The sequence below is a fragment of the Prunus avium genome, chromosome 7, assembly GCF_965620075.1.
Source record: "Prunus avium chromosome 7, drPruAviu1.hap1.1, whole genome shotgun sequence".
Classification (NCBI taxonomy): domain Eukaryota; kingdom Viridiplantae; phylum Streptophyta; class Magnoliopsida; order Rosales; family Rosaceae; genus Prunus; species Prunus avium.
The window spans coordinates 21,236,830-21,253,497 of NC_142290.1; the positions used below are offsets into that span (position 1 = coordinate 21,236,830).

Consider the following 16,668-nt stretch of genomic DNA (forward strand, 5'->3'; position numbering starts at 1 on the left):
GCTCCAAAAGGAAAAACTTTTGTGACCACAAATGGACCTGTCCATCTGGAACGCAGTTTACCAGGAAAAATATGCAATCTTGAATTATATAAGAGAACTTTCTGTGATGGTTCAAAGTTTTTCCTCAAAATATTTCTATCATGAAAAACCTTCATTTTCTCTTTGTAAATTCGAGAGTTTTCATAAGCATCATTCCTTAATTCTGCCAACTCATTCAACTGAAGCTTCCTATTCGAACTTGCATCATTTAAACCAAAATTAAACATTTTAATTGCCCAATATGCCTTATGTTCAAGTTCAACTGGTAAATGACAAGCCTTACCGTAGACAAGTCTGTACGGTGACATCCCTATGGGGGATTTGTATGCTGTACGGTACGCCCATAAAGCATCAGTTAATCTCAAAGACCAATCTTTACGGTTAGGACTCACAGTTTTTTCCAAAATTTGTTTTATCTCCCGATTAGCAAGTTCAACTTGACCGCTTGTTTGTGGGTGATATGGGGTAGCGACTTTATGAGTGACACCATACTTTTTCATTAAAGCCTCAAAAGGTTTATTGCAAAAGTGTTTCCCCCCATCACTTATTATAGCTCGAGGTGTTCCAAATCTTGAGAAAATGTTTTCTTTTAAAAACCGCAAAACAGTTTTATGATCATTATGTCGACAAGGAACAGCCTCAACCCATTTGGAAACATAATCAATACCAACCAAGATATAAAGATATCCAAAAGAAATAGGAAATGGACCCATAAAATCAATGCCCCAACAATCAAATATTTCAATTACCAAAATTGGGTTCAAAGGCATCATATTTCTACGGGTAATTGCCCCTAACTTTTGACAACGGTCACAAGTTCGACAAAAAGAATTAGTGTCTTTAAAAAGCGTAGGCCAATAAAATCCACACTGCAAAATCTTTGCAGCGGTTTTCTTTACAGAAAAATGACCACCACATGCTTCATTATGACAAAAAGAAATTACTGCATGGATTTCATTATCAGGTACACACCTCCTAATGATTTGATCAGGGCAGTATTTAAACAGATAGGGGTCATCCCAAAAGAAATTTTTAACCTCTGTAAGAAATTTCCTCTTGTCTTGAGCAGTCCAATCAGATGGAATTTTACCTGTAGCAAGAAAATTAACAATGTTAGCAAACCAAGGTAATTCCGAAATAGTAAATAATTGCTCATCTGGAAAAGAATCATTAATTGGCAATGTTTCAATGGAATCCTCAAAACTCAATCTAGACAAATGATCAGCCACTACATTTTCTACTCCCTTTTTGTCTTTGATTGTGATGTCAAATTCTTGAAGTAGTAGGATCCACCTAATCAGTCGAGCTTTAGCATCTTTCTTTTCAAAAAGGTATTTTAAAGCTGCATGGTCAGTGAAAATAACAATAGGTGATCCAACTATATAAGAACGAAACTTATCCAAAGCAAATACCACAGCAAGGAGTTCTTTTTCAGTTGTAGAATAATTCATCTGAGCACTGTTCAAGGTTCTGCTTGCATAATGGATGACATGTGGCTTCTTATCCTTTCTTTGCCCTAAAACAGCTCCAACCGCAAAATCACTGGCATCACACATAATTTCAAAAGGTAAAGTCCAGTTAGGTGGTTGCATAATTGGAGCAGATGTGAGCATTTCAATTAATTTATCAAAAGCCTTTTGACATGAATCAGACCACTCAAATTTACTGTCTTTTAATAGGAGATTACACAAGGGTCTAGATATTGCACTAAAATTCTGAATAAATCTCCTGTAAAAACCAGCATGACCTAAAAATGATCTGACATCTTTAACAGTTTTTGGAACTGGCAATTTTGAAATTAATTCAATTTTAGCTTTATCCACTTCAATTCCTTTATTAGAAACAATATGACCAAGAACAATTCCAGAAGAAACCATAAAATGACATTTCTCCCAATTTAAAACAAAGTTTTTCTCCTGGCATCGAACCAATACTTTTTCCAAATTACTCAAGCAATTATCAAAAGAATCACCGAAAACAGATATATCATCCATGAAAACTTCAAGAAATTGCTCAACCATATCACTGAAAATACTGATCATGCATCTTTGAAAAGTAGCAGGAGCATTACATAATCCGAAAGGCATTCTACGAAAAGCAAAAGTACCAAAAGGACATGTAAAAGTAGTTTTTTCTTGATCTTCAATGGCAATTTCAATTTGATAATAGCCTGAGTATCCATCTAGGAAACAATAAAATTCATGACCGGCTACCCTTTCTAAGATTTGATCAATAAAAGGTAAAGGGAAATGGTCTTTTCTAGTTGCAGAATTTAGCTTTCTATAATCAATGCACATGCGCCAACTTGAAACAACTCTAGTAGGTATCAATTCATTCTTATCATTTTTAACCACAGTTATGCCAGATTTCTTAGGTACAACTTGAGTAGGACTTACCCATTTACTATCAGAGATGGAATAAATAATACCTGCATCTATTAATTTCAACACCTCAGTTTTAACAACATCTTTCATGATTGGGTTTAACCTACGCTGTGCCTCCCTGGAAGACTTGGCTTCATCCTCTAAAAATATTTTATGAGTACAAACAAGAGGACTAATTCCCTTAATGTCAGCAAGAGTCCAACCAATGGCAGATCTATGAGAATTCAACACATTAAGTAACTTACCTTCTTGCAAAGAGTCAAGTTCAGAAGATATTACCACTGGAAAAGTGTTGTTGGCCCCCAAGAATGCATGTTTAAGTCCCATGGGTAAAGGCTTCAATTCTAGATTAGGAACTTCCACATTTGATGGCAATGTCTTTTCCTTCCGAGGTGGAAGCTTCTCAAACCTTGGCGTCCATTTATCAACCTGCAAGGAATTAAATAATGAATTAAGATAAGCAATTTCCGGATCCTCAAGTAATTCAGATTCTTTAGAATTCAATAAAAGATCCTCTAAAGGTTCAGAAATACTGGTCTTCTCAAATTGATCTTGCACAAGAGCTTCAATCAAGTTCACCACTGCACAATCATCATCTTCATAAGGTCGCCTGAAAACATTAAAAATGTTAATTTCCAATGTCATGTTACCAAAACTGAGTTTCATTACCCCACTTCTGCAACTAATGTGTGCGTCACATGTAGCAAGGAAGGGACGCCCTAAAATGACAGGAATTTCATTTTCAGAATGCAAAACAGGTTGTGTATCTAAAACAACAAAGTCAACAGGGTAGTAAAATTTGTCCACTTGGACCAACACATCCTCAATTACCCCTCTCGGCACTCGTACAGAACGATCAGCAAGTTGCAACTTCATTGTTGTGGGCTTCAATTCACCAAGACCTAACTGCAAATATACTGAATATGGCAATAAATTTACACTAGCCCCCAAATCAAGCAAAGCACAATTGATGTAATTTTTTCCAATTACACATGAAAGAGTAGGACTTCCTGGATCTTTGTATTTAGGAGGGACCTTATGTTGCAATAATGCACTCACATGTTCAGTCAAAAATGCAGTTTTCTTCACCTGATGCTTTCTTTTAAATGTGCACAGATCTTTTAAAAATTTAGCATATGAAGGGATCTGTTTAATAGCATCTAACAAAGGAATATTAACTTTGACTTCTTTAAAGACATCCAAAATTTCAGAATTTTGATTCAATTTCTTTGGAGGATTTAAAGCTTGAGGAAAAGGAGCAGGAAAATGATATTCATTTGATTCATTCAAGTTGGACATGTTAAGTTTATCATTATTCTTAGATTTTCAACTTCCTTCGGTGAAGGTGTGTTATCAATTATTTTACCACTTCTAAGAGCAATGACAGACTTAGCATGTTCAATTGAGGTTTCACACGAATTAACATTCTTTGGATTTGGTTGAGTTTGAGAAGGAAATTTTCCTTTTTCATTTATTGCAAAAGAATTTGTCAATTTAGAAATTTGGCTTTTAATTTCTTTATTTTCTTCAACCATTTGACCAAACAAGGTATCATACCTTTGATTTTGCTTCTGTTGTTCCTGCATAAATGCTTGAAGAGTATCGCTCAAAGAAGGTCTAGCATTAAATGTATTAGTTGCAGGAAACTGATGATTGAAAGAATTTCTATCACTTACCTGAGGTTGTGAATCATTGCTCCAACGAAAGTTTGGATGATTCCTTGTTGCTGGATTGTAAGTGTTGGAAAAAGGAGAATACTGTTGTTTGAAGTTTCCAACAGTAGCACAACGCTCCTCATAAGCTCCTTTCATTTCCTGAAAAATTGGGCAGTTTTTAACAGTATGACCAATCTCATAACAAGAATCACATACTTGATTAACATCAGCTTGAAAAACAGGTTGAGGCAAATTTGATTTTTCCGTTTTCAAAGCAGCTATCTCTTTAGTCAAAACCTCAAATTTTAATTTCCAATCATCTTCTTCTTTTAATTGGTAAATTCCTTTATTAGTAGAAGATGTGACAATTCTTGAACGATCAGTGGTTTCAACTAGACTGGGGACAGTCCATTGATGAGCTTTTTCAGCAATTTCATCCAAAAATTCTAGGGCATCATCAGGGTCTTTTTGCATAAAATTTCCATTACACATAGACTCAACAAATTGGCGATCACGAGGGAGAAGTCCCTCATAGATATAACTAGCAAGACGCCAGTTTTCAAAGCCATGGTGTGGGCACAAATTCAAAAGCTCTTTAAATTTTTCCCAAGTTTGGTACAAAGTTTCATTTTCTTTTTGAGAGAAATTTGAGATTCTTTTCTTAAGAGCAATTGTCTTGTGATTTGGAAAATATTTGTTAAAAAATGCTTGAGTCATTTCCCCCCAAGAACCTATGGATCTAGCCCTTAATGAATACAACCAACTTTTAGCCTTTTCTTTTAAGGAAAAAGGAAAAAATTTCAACCTTATGAAATTAATCCTATCAAGTTGAACATTGTAAAAAGTGCCAATAGCCTCTTCAAATTCCCTAACATGCACATAAGGATTTTCACTTTCCATGCCATGAAAAATGGGAAGCAGTTGAATCATTCCAGGTTTGAAATCATAATTTGGCATGTTAGGTGGAAACATGATGCATGAAGGATTTGGTGCACGAATAGGATGCAAAAATGTCTCTAAAGTTCTAGGTGCAACTACTTCTCTTATTTCATCATTCACAATCTGAGCATTAACCATTTGTTCATTATTCGCAATTTCTTGTTCATTATTCGCAATTTCTTGTTCATCATTCACAATTGCTGCCATGCTTTCAGATTTGTTGGATATTTCAGTTGAAGAAGTTGAAGCAGAATGTTCTAAATTAACAGTTTCAGACTTTTTGACAAACCTTCCTAGATGATCTCTAGGTCGCATAAAGTAAATAAATAAATATAAAAAAACAAAAACAAAAATAAAATAAAACAAAAAATTAAAAATAAAAAAAAAATTATTAACAATAAGATGAAAGTTGGAAAGAGTGTACCATATGTGAAGAATTTCACATAACCAGCAAACCTCTGACCAAGGGGATCTCTGTACTCTTTGACCAGCCGCTCCCCGGCAACGGCGCCAATTTGTTCGCACCACTTTGCAAAACCCAAGGGAGGTGTCGTATAGTAGTGTAGCTCGGAAGTCCGAGTGTCGTATCCACAGAGAGCGGTGTAAAGATAGCAGAGCTGAAAAAGAACAATTATGATTGAAAAGTAGATTTATGCAAGATTTGATTTAGAGAAAATTTAATTGATTAAAACACTAAGGCATTGGGGTTCCACTTTTAACATAAGCATGCAACTCTTAATAATTTGATCCACAAAATATTTTCCTTTGTAGTTGTTCAAAATAATTAAAGCCCTTTTTAATTTCCTTTAGAAGTATTCTAAGCATAACTTGTACCATTGGCAACAAACTATCAAAAAATAATCTTCATCAAAATTCTATTAATCTTTAGTAATTCTCTTCTCTTTTAAAAGCATGAAAGTTTTTACTACACAATGGGAAAAACATGATTGAACCCATGAAATAGATTATCAAACATTCATCAATTAATTAAAAAGAAAACTACAAATTCCATTTGAACAAAAACTACAAATTCACATTAAAGCTTAAGTTTGGATCAAACTAATAAAAATTACACACTTATATTAAAAGCTTTCTCCCTAGCCTTAGCTAGGGAGTTAGTTCCCCATAATAAAATAAAACTAAAAACAGAAATTAAAACTTAGAAAGATGGAGGGAAGAGAGAAAGCTCAAGAGTTGTGGAGCTTGGTGTGATTTTACAATGCCATAGCTCCTCCTATTTATAGGAAAATGGGAGCAATTCTAAATTCATTAAATCCCTCCATTCATGAATTCAATATGTATTCCACTTGCATCAAACCAATTGCCAATTTGCTTCCATTACTTATTCCATAGTGTTGATGACTCCATTCTCCAAATTCTTCATCTTTCAATGCACAACCGTAACCCATCTCTTCATTGTTTCTTCTTTTCTTCAATTGTTGCTCCACTTCTACTTGCTTTTGTTATTCAATCTTTTCTTTTGGTTAAGTGTTGCACCTCTTCTCATCATCCTTCATTTCATTTGCTTAACTCACAATTTTAATAGTTCATGATTCCACATCTTCAAGCCACCATCATGTTTGTTGCTTCATCCACTCCATGCATGAATTGAATATGTCTTCCACTTGAACACTTGATCATGCACTTACATGCATTTCTCTTCTCTTTGGCAAGGTGGTGCATCTTGCAATCTTTTTAATAAATCTTGCCACCATTTGCCTACTAGCATCCAATAATCTTCTTCAACCTTAAGATAAAATTATGAAATCATCATCAATTATGTAATGGGTATGTAAGCAAGTGCAAAAGTGAAAAACAAACCTAATTAACTAAAATTGTAAGAAAATCAATTACTAACAAATATATTTAGGGATAATAAATGTGATTGTTTATGTGCTCATCAATATACATATATCAAATTATCTAATTTGTGTGTGTGTGTTTTTTTCAATGGATCAGAGTAAAACCAACAACCATATAGTGCAAAGACAGAAAGTTTACAAGATGGCCGTACCTCTACTATCCCTGTAAGTTTCTCCACCAACTGTTATGAGAAATGTAACGTTGAATGAAAAATCAAGAGGATGAGGCAATCAAGGAGAAGGCAATACAAACAATTGAATTATGAGAAATATGAAAGCAATGCATAAGCAGAGAATCAAATGGAAGAGCCACTATGAGTTTTCGTACGCTATAAATAGACAAGGGAAAAGATAACAAACCAGCATTGCTTCAAGAGACGGTAATTCCAAGCAAACCCGAATTTCCTAGAAGCATCTTATCCAAAGCTTAATTACATACGAAGTTTGCTTGTTATATATATAGAAGTATCTCATCCCCAAAAGCCAAAACAAAAAACAAAAAACAAAAAACAAGCCCCTATGCCAAGGCAACGAAAAGTGAAGGAGAGCTTGACGCAATGGACAAAGTGAAAAAGAATTGGATGCATTGCGTACAAATATGGACAAGAGGGGAAGACTAAGAAAGCGATGAAATTATGGAATTTGGGGTTATGGAGGAATCCACACATCATCGAGAATGAGAAGAACCTTTTTGTCACAAATTAAGGAACCTTCTTATCACTGTGGATCCTTCATGTACATCATCCACCCCTGCACCTAACAATAAATCGATTGATTTTACACTGGAGTCTAATCCAACTGAGTTCTCCACAGAAGTAAACGATGAAGGGCGTAATCTTTTCCACACATTGATAATATCTTTGGTGAGCATGGTTTGGAACCTACAACATATTAGAAATTGTATCAGTCATTTTAATTGTGTGGACATAAAGAATCAAAGTTTAGATATGTTTTTATAATATAGGATCTGACACTTAAACTAATTAAACGATTGTCCTCGGATTTAATCTTGGCCATACAGTTTAATTAATCCTAAACTTTTCTTTTGGTACAGAATTAATCGTAACCATTTTTTAATTTCGTAGTCCTATATGCATAGATGAATCATAGGGATTTTTAGTTACCCTATAAATTATATTTTTATTAAGGGTTCATAAGAGATACACGCTTATTAACTACTCATGCATATATAACATCATGCACATTCTATATATAAACAAACCCTAAAAAATTACGAACTTTCCAAGGGAAAATAATAGAAGTTAATGTATACCAGTTCTTAGCATTCCACCTAGAGAAATCTGCCATTTTCGCCAACGCAGATCTCCACTCTTGCACCTTCGTTTTATCATTTGAACTAGAACTCCCCGTTTGTTTTCGGACATGAGATGGATCAACATCATAGAAAATTGGTAGCACTGCTTCTCTTGCTGCCATGAATTTAAGAAGGTGTAGAAGTTCATTCAAGCACCATGTTGTAGAGGATGCATAATTTTGTGAGAGGACAATGTGCACAAACCTTGATCCTTCAATCGCAGTCAACAATTCTCGAGAAATAGCTTTTCCCTTCTCAAGTTTAGGGCCATCTCTGAAAGTTACGATTCCTTGAGCTGCCAATGTTTCATATAAGTGGTCTGTAAAGCCCTTCCGAGTGTCATCACCTCTAAAACTGAGAACATATTTCCAAGAGGTGTTGCGGAAGATGTAGATGTTCTTCGTGTGCACATTGCCATTGGAATTTGGAGCGAACTTAATTACTTTTGTGGCAATTTACTGGAGATTATGTTCAAATCCGATACGAGTAATCCCAAATGCTTTGATCATGCTGTTACGCTTTCTTCATTGGAACAAGTACCTTTTTCCGGACTGCAAAGAAATAAGAAAATATGAAAGATTTCCATTGAGAACCAGCTATAGATACTCATTCTAGAAAGAGTTGATAAATTGTACAATAAACTGACAAATGGCTCTGCATTATCTAGTTTGGGAAATTTAATAACTTTTCGTCATTACCATTCTTCTAAACTAGAAAGAAAAGAAAAATATGCATTTTCATTGGAGTGTCTGTTGTCTCTTTCATGATCATGGATTTCTCTTGTAACATCCCGACCCAATTTTAATCAATTAATTAATCTTCATAAATTCATTTAATTTAATGAATTGGAAATTTACAATTTTTCCCTCGAAGATAGGGTTATTTTGGTCACTTTTTAATCCAGAAGGATTTTGGGGAAATGGATGGCACCATGACGTAGATCGCGTCGATCTGAGTTCGTAGGCACGTAGTGGGCTCAAATCGGAGTTGTAACGAAGAATTTATGAGCTACGGAAGCCTAATGGCATAACCATAAATATTTTGAAATGGGGTTTTAAAAATCTGATTTTTGCTTCTCTCTCTCTCTCTCTCTCGCTCCCCATCACGCGACAGCTCCCCCCCCCCCGAGCTCCCCATCACGCGACAGCTCCCCCCCAATTTTTGCAGCCACCGAATTTTGGCCTCCAACCGCCATGTCCGACCACCAAATCCTGACGGGACCGGTACCAAAATGTCAAGCTCGACTTCCTCTTCCAGCCCCACCCCTTCTCAGCTGCGATCCGCCACACATGTTGCCGGAAAAAGTAAAAAACCGACGGGTTTTTACGTAAAAATTCTGATGTTCATTCCGGTGATTTTGGCCACCAATTTCTTCGATCTAGGCATGCTTTTTCATTCTTTCAATGTGTAAGCTTATGGTTGGGTTGATTAGGATCAATTTCTGCGTTTTCGAACTCAAATTATTGCTTAAAGTTTGGCTGGTTTCGGCTCGTGTTTTCGGCAAGTTTCGGTCACTTTTTGGCTGTGGTCCAAGAACAAAAGTTGCTCAACTCATTATCCTGATCATGTAGGTAGAGGTCTTGACTGGCGTTTTGGAGATTTTCCGGTCACCGGAATTTTTCTAGACACCCACGCGCTGCCAGGGCTTATGGCGGCGTGTGGGCACTTTTTGGGTGATCCACTTAGTCCTAAAATGATCCCCTTGTCGTCCCAAGCACGACGGTATGCTCGGATTTTATTTTGGTTATCATTTGACCGTCGATCGGATTACGCATATTAGGCGTTATCTGGGTTCGATATGTTCAGACCGTTGGATCGACTCCATTTTCATATATGTTGATCTAGGAACCTCTAGGATCGTGTAGGAATTCGCGAATCGTGAATCGAAGCCTCGAATGATTCGGTTCAATAATTCAAAGATTAGGTTAAACGATAACCGTCCGATCATGTGATCGCGAGTGATCCGACTGTTCAATTCAAAACAAACTTGCAGGACAGGTATGTTAAACCCTGTTGAACTCGTAGGAATTTTTGGATCGGAAATCGGAGGTCGTGGGCCCCGCAGGCCCAATTGACCAAGTTTGGGCAGTTTGACCCCTCGGTTGACCGTGAGTCTTCTGAGGTAGTTTCACCCTTCGAGGAGTATTAGAACGACCTTATTAATGAGTCTTAACTGTTATTTGAGTTATGCTGATTATGTTGGGATTACAAGATTGTTTTATAGTATCTTATGGGATTCTTATATATTAATTTGATAATTGAAGTTATAGAATAGATGAGCATGAGATACTTGATCGATGGGTTGTGAAAGTGAGTCTTGGGTCTCGGCTATGATTATTAGTAAATGAGTGGACGTTTATTTTTAAGTGTACTTCGTTCTTTTAATATGGAATTTCTTGCATAATGAGTTTTGATTGAAAATTTATTTAATATGGGTTAATGAGGATATGGGATCTCTAAGGGTTATTATTTATCATTATTTAGTAGTATTATTATTATTATTATTATTATTATTATTATTAAAGTATATGGATTGGGTGAGATCAGGTTATTTACGAAAGTCTTTTATTCTAAATGTGGAATATAGTATTTTATGGAAATTAAGTGTAAACAAGTTTTGATTGCTATTTGAATTGTTTTTGAGTCTGTTTGGAATATATGCTTGAGAGTTTGTTTTATATACTATGAATAAATATTTGGGAAAATACATGCTATTGTTGGCTCTCTTGCTGTTTATATTTTAACCTCCAAGTGGATGTATTAATATGTTCCACTATAATAGTTATGATTTCATATTAATTTTGAAGCTAATAAAAATGGCTTTGACGAAATTAGATTGTTTGGAGTCATATATTGTGCACAATTGAGTTCAAATTTTCTCTACATTAATTTCAGCCAAAAAGAGCAGCTAATTATATTTAGTAATGTATATGTGCACGATATGAGATGCCATTGGTTGAGGATATGTCATTTATTTTGTTTTTTTTCTTGATATATATATTTTTTTCTCTGAGTCCATCTTGATAGATGTCCACACATGTACACAAAACTTAAACATCATAGTCAAGCTTTAATGTCTTCGTAAAATTAATGCTTCTCTTTTGCTTGCCTAAATACACAACAATTAAGTTATGAAGCAACTTGAAGAGTTTATGATTACTACTTGGTTATCTATTGTGGTAGGTATAGGTATAGGTATTATCGGGTGTTTCGAGAATTTTCCGGTTGCCGGAATTTTCTCAATGAAGAGATACTCGAGCTAGACTAGAAAGATAATTTTCTAATCAGGATTTTGATATCACTATTGGGGTAAAGTCCCACACTGGAATAACACACAATAATTTGAATGCTTATAATGACTTAAGTAATAATTTGTTATTGCCGAGCCTAGTAGTGTGGGTTTGTAAGTAATCAGGACATTAAAAAGATTGTTTGTTTGAACAAAGTCTTGTCAGATGAGGTGTGGTGCTCTTGGACGATTCACTACGGTGAAGTCGCACAAAATACGCCCTCTACCCTCGGGTAAGTAGGGCCACCCAACCGAAACGGGTGGGTGCGTAGCAAACGCAAAACTCTATAAAAATTTGATTGGGGTTGTTTGGTACCAGGAGAAAGAAAAAAAGAAAAAGAAAAAACTGGACCACAACCACATAGATCAAGAGCCATTACACCTCAGTGTGCTGCCTGGCTTGGCCTCTCATCACACAATCACTTTCTCTTCCTTTCTCTCCAAACTTCCAAAACAACTATATATATTTTATGTTCTTTCATTTGTTGCAACTTAATAAATCAACAAATTGGTTCAGTTTCTAATTTTATTTATTTTATAATTGTTGGATGAATTATACCTATATGATGATCAGAAGGCTGCGGAGAGGATTTAGAGATGTACTTGCATTGAAGCACAAAGACAGCAAAGATTTCTTCAAGACAGGGTATTGACCCATTGTTCCACATCGACCAGTTGAAGGAAGGAGGAGAACAGAGTTGTGTCAAGAGCTGGTTTTGTGATTGTTTCCATATAGAGGTGTCAAACGGGCCGTGCCGAACCGGCCCATCCCATTTAAACTCGTGCTTTTAACATTTTCGTGCCGTGTCGGGTCGGCCCATTTAATAAAATCATTAATCCCGGCCCGGCCCAAAGCCTATGTCCATATTGAAACGGGCCGGGCCGGGCTCGTGCCGTGCCCTTGCTCGTGCTCGTGCCATACTCGGGCCCAAGAACCAACCCATTTCATTTGAATTTTTTTCACTTGATTTTTTTTTCCACTAGATAATTCAAATTATAAACATTAAAAATATAATTAGAGGCAAGAAATGATGAACTATTTGAAAACATTAATCAATTATCAAAGATCCAAACAATATGAAGGGGCGGAGGGCAAAAAGTGTCCAACTCCACAAAGTCCACTTGAACTTTTCATCTTTAAACAACTTATTATTTTATATGTGAAGAAATGTCTTGCTTTGATTATAAGAGAAGCGTATATGTCATATGTATTGATTAGATATCAAGTCCAATGTTGTTTAATTAATTTGTAGTTGATATGTTTAATTAATTAAGGACCCAAGTAATTTCCCTAAAATGAAAGACATCAAATATATGTTTATGATTATAAAAAAACAAAAAAAAACATATAAACAATGACATTAGATGTCAAATTATTGCATTTTGCTTTTTTGAGAAGAAAAAAAAATGCTAAATGGGCCGTGCTTGGGCTCATACTGTGCTTGAAGCGGGCTCGGGCCAAGCCCGGCCCGGTCCATTGGACCTATTTTTTGATCCCGGCCTGGCCCAAGTTTTCGTGCCGTGCACGGCCCATTAATATTCGTGCTCGTGCCGTGCCGTGCCTCATTTAAACGGGCTGGGCTCGTGTCGTGCTGGGCCGACCCGTCCCGTTTGACACCTCTATTTCCATAGAAGTGATTTTAGCAAAAGTTCTTTAGATGTTATTTTATAGGCTTTGGCTACCTAAGATTGAAGGGTAATGCACTTTTACAGTTAAAGAAATTTTTTAGAATCCCATGTCAAAAAACACTCAATCAATGCTTATAATGACTTACTACTTTGTTATCATCATACAATGCTTATAAGAGAATTTTTTTTCTTCTCTTGTTTAAATCTGAATTTCTCTGTTTTGATGTTGATTATTTTTATTTGCTTATTGGTGACGACATGTGGTACATAAAAATTCCGTATATATGAATTATATTCCTACCAAAATGAGTGACTTGGGAATAAATACCTCTTAATTATACGGGTGCTGCTAAACTAACCCTATTATAATTTTGAAGAATACTTTATTTTTTTGAATACAAAAGTTTGGGTGTGCTGAAAATTATTACAGCTCTTCCAATCCCAAAACCACAAACTCCTGAGGCCTTAACTCTCTCCTCAATTAATTGTGCACGTGTTTTGCTTTTGGAAGGAAGTAATCCTCTTTGTGATGCCCGTTTCCATTGCACACACATAGAGTTCAGTTCGCAAAACTTAAATCCACTGACACCAAAACGATATAATGAAAATTTTGAAACATAAATGATTGCAATTCATCGACTAATTAATTATATGGACAATTTAATGATTAATAAAGCAACTGTTAAGAAGAAACACTCAATTTCATATTGGGGTGGCATAATGATGATTATCGTAAAGTCCCACATTGGAAAAACACTCAATAATACAAATGCTTATAAGAGGTTACATAACATTTTGATATTGCCGAGCCTAGTAGCGTGGGCTTGTAACTAAGCGGGGCATTAAGAGCAAGTCCACCGCAGCCCTTTTTGCCAGGGCAACAGGCCCCCCCAGCACCAATTGGACCTCCAGCGCAGGAAAAGCAGCCCGGGCAAGCCCTGGGTCCCACCAGCCCGGGCAAGCCCAAGGGCAGATCTTGACTGGGCTTCAGCCCGAAGGCGCTGACGTCAGCGAAGCAAATCAATTTTTTTTTTGGGTTAAAAAAAATCAAAAAAAAATCAAAAAAATACCAAAAAATTCTGGATTTTTTCTCTATAAATACCTATCAATTTCATTCACTTTCCACACCAATTTTCATATAAACTCTTCTCCTTCCGTATGTATGAAGAATTGTTGTATTGTTTCCCTTTTATTCAATAAAGAAAGCATTAAATAATATGAATATTTATTATAAATATTTGCAAATGAAAACAAAGTTTAATTAAAAACAAACGTTATTTTATTGCAAACAACACACAAAACAAAGCATAATTCCAAACACACCACACACAAAATAAAACATAATTAAAAACAAAACATAATTTCAAACACACCACACACAAAATAAAGCAAACTTGAAAAGAAAGCATTAATCTTTACTTCATCCATTGTGATTGCCTTTCATCTCCCACAAGTGCTCGATCAAGTCAACTTGACGCATCTCGTGAACATACGAAGATTGCATTTCTTCGTAACGATCAATCATGGGGTTGTTGAATCGACCATCCCGAAGTAACGGTTCGTGCTCCAATGGATGTCCATTTGGTCCCACCGGCCTTTCATAAATTCTTGTCAAGGCCGTGTTCATGGGATCCGGTTCGAACACATCTGCAGCATCATAATCATACTCATCCTCCACAATCATGTTGTGGAGGATGATGCAAGTCATCATAATGCTGCGCAGCACCTCCTCATCAAACATCCGAGCAGCACCCCTAATAATACCCCAACGAGCTTGCAAGATACCGAAACACCTTTCCACGTCTTTCCTGTAACTTTCTTGAAAGGTAGCAAAGCTTTTTTCCTTCTCGGTTTGGGGATTCGGAATTGTTTTCACGAATGTCGTCCACCTAGGATAAATTCCGTCGGCAAGGTAGTACGCACCAGAGTATATGGTATTGTTGATTTGGTACGTGATCTGAGGGGAATGACCTCGTAATACATCGTTGAATACCGGGGATTGACCAAGCACATTGAGGTCATTCTGAGATCCGACAACTCCGAAGAATGCATGCCAAACCCAAGTGTCGAATGAAGCTACGGCCTCCAGAATTATACTTTTTTGGCCCTTCCGATTCCCATAGTCTCCTTGCCAGGCTGCTGGGCAATTCTTCCACTGCCAGTGCATGCAATCGATGCTTCCAATCATTCCTGGGAAACCTCGAGTCTCAGCTTTTCGTAAAAGCCTTTGGAGGTCCCTAGGCGTAGGTTTGCGAAGGTACTCCCTCGTGTAGAGATTTTCTACTGCATCACAAAATCTCACCAAGCACTCTAGAATAGTTGATTTTCCCATCCTTGCAATCTCATCCACCTGCTCTGCAGATGCCCCATAAGCAAGCATCCGCAAAGCAGCTGTAAGTTTTTGCTCCGGAAGAAGACCCAAAACTCCAAGAGCATCATACTTTTGAATGAAGTATGTGTCGTAATTACAAATATCATGCATGATTTTTTGGAACAAATGTGGCTGCATTCTATATCTCTCTCGAAACTTAGAAACAGGATATAACGAATTTGGGATAAAGTAATCTTCCAAGAGATTCTTACCCCGAGACTGCCTACGTCTGTCCACATTCTGGGCACGACGACGGTGGTGGTGGCTTGATTCATTAAGCATACACGCCGCTACAACCATTTCTTCCTCCTCTTCATCGACCTCACGATCTTCTTCAGCACGTCTGCGCCTGATTTATTCCTCTTCTCGCTCTTGCCTCTCCAACACCCTCCTCAGGTTAGACATTGAGAGTAGAAAGTGTTTTGTAAAATCTGAGAAATGAGGCAATAGAGAAGATATGGTGTGAGAGTTATGAGTTGAGGGTGTAGTTTTATAGAGGGATTTAGAAGATAGAGATGCCACATGGCGCAATTTTAGAGGGTGAAAATCTTATCTGAAATATGATATTATGGATTTTTTTTTTAAAGATGAAAATCTTATCTGACATGGGACACGTGGCGCAATTTTAGAGGGTGAAAATTTTATCTGAAATCTGAGATTATAATTTTTTTAAATAAATATCCGAAAATTTTATCTGAAATAAGACACGTGGCAACCGAGAATCTCATCCGAAAATCTTATCTGAAAAATTATGGACACGTGGCAACCAAAATTAATGGTTTAAAGTAAAAAAAAAAAGGAAATAAAGTACAATGAATAGTATTTGCCCTTGCCCTAGCCTTTTGGGGTGCAACCAAAAAAGGCAAGGCTGCCACTATTCACGTGAATAGTGCAGCCCTTGCCTTGCCTTAGCCCTTGCCTTAGCCCTTTGGGGTGGACTTGCTCTTAAAGTGATTGGTTGTTTGAGCTAAGCCTTGTTAGGTGAGGTATGATGGTCTTGGGCTGTTCACCTTGTGTGAAGTCGCACTAAGCACACCCTACCCTCGGGTTAGTAGGGCCCCCCAACCTCAATGGTTGTGTTGCAAACCAAAACTATGGATATGATTGGGGTGTTGGGTTCCAAACCTAGACCCCACAGATCAAGAGCCACTATACCTTAGTGTGCTGGCTGGCTTGCACTCTCAT

The 16,668-nt window shown here is 36.7% G+C and overlaps 1 protein-coding gene, 1 long non-coding RNA gene and 1 other non-coding gene across 3 annotated transcripts; 1 reads left to right on the plus strand and 2 right to left on the minus strand.

Moving 5' to 3' along the window:
* The first annotated feature begins 4,640 nt into the window (after positions 1–4,640).
* Positions 4,641–4,747, plus strand: LOC148293111 (small nucleolar RNA R71). The gene has a single exon (XR_015825958.1). It is a non-coding gene; the product is annotated as a small nucleolar RNA R71 (small nucleolar RNA).
* A 1,281-nt stretch (positions 4,748–6,028) lies between these two features.
* LOC110751941 (uncharacterized) lies at positions 6,029–7,233 on the minus strand. Its single transcript, XR_002525931.2, has 2 exons — positions 7,032–7,233; positions 6,029–6,764 (listed from the first exon to the last, which is right to left on the minus strand). It is a non-coding gene; the product is annotated as an uncharacterized LOC110751941 (long non-coding RNA).
* A 340-nt stretch (positions 7,234–7,573) lies between these two features.
* On the minus strand, positions 7,574–9,389 carry LOC148293112 (toll/interleukin-1 receptor-like protein). The gene is made up of 4 exons (XM_088244592.1): positions 9,384–9,389; positions 8,735–8,745; positions 8,153–8,548; positions 7,574–7,760 (listed from the first exon to the last, which is right to left on the minus strand). The coding sequence occupies exons 1-4, from the start codon at positions 9,387–9,389 to the stop codon at positions 7,574–7,576; spliced, it is 600 nt and encodes a 199-aa protein (XP_088100718.1).
* Between the last annotated feature and the right edge of the window lie 7,279 nt (positions 9,390–16,668).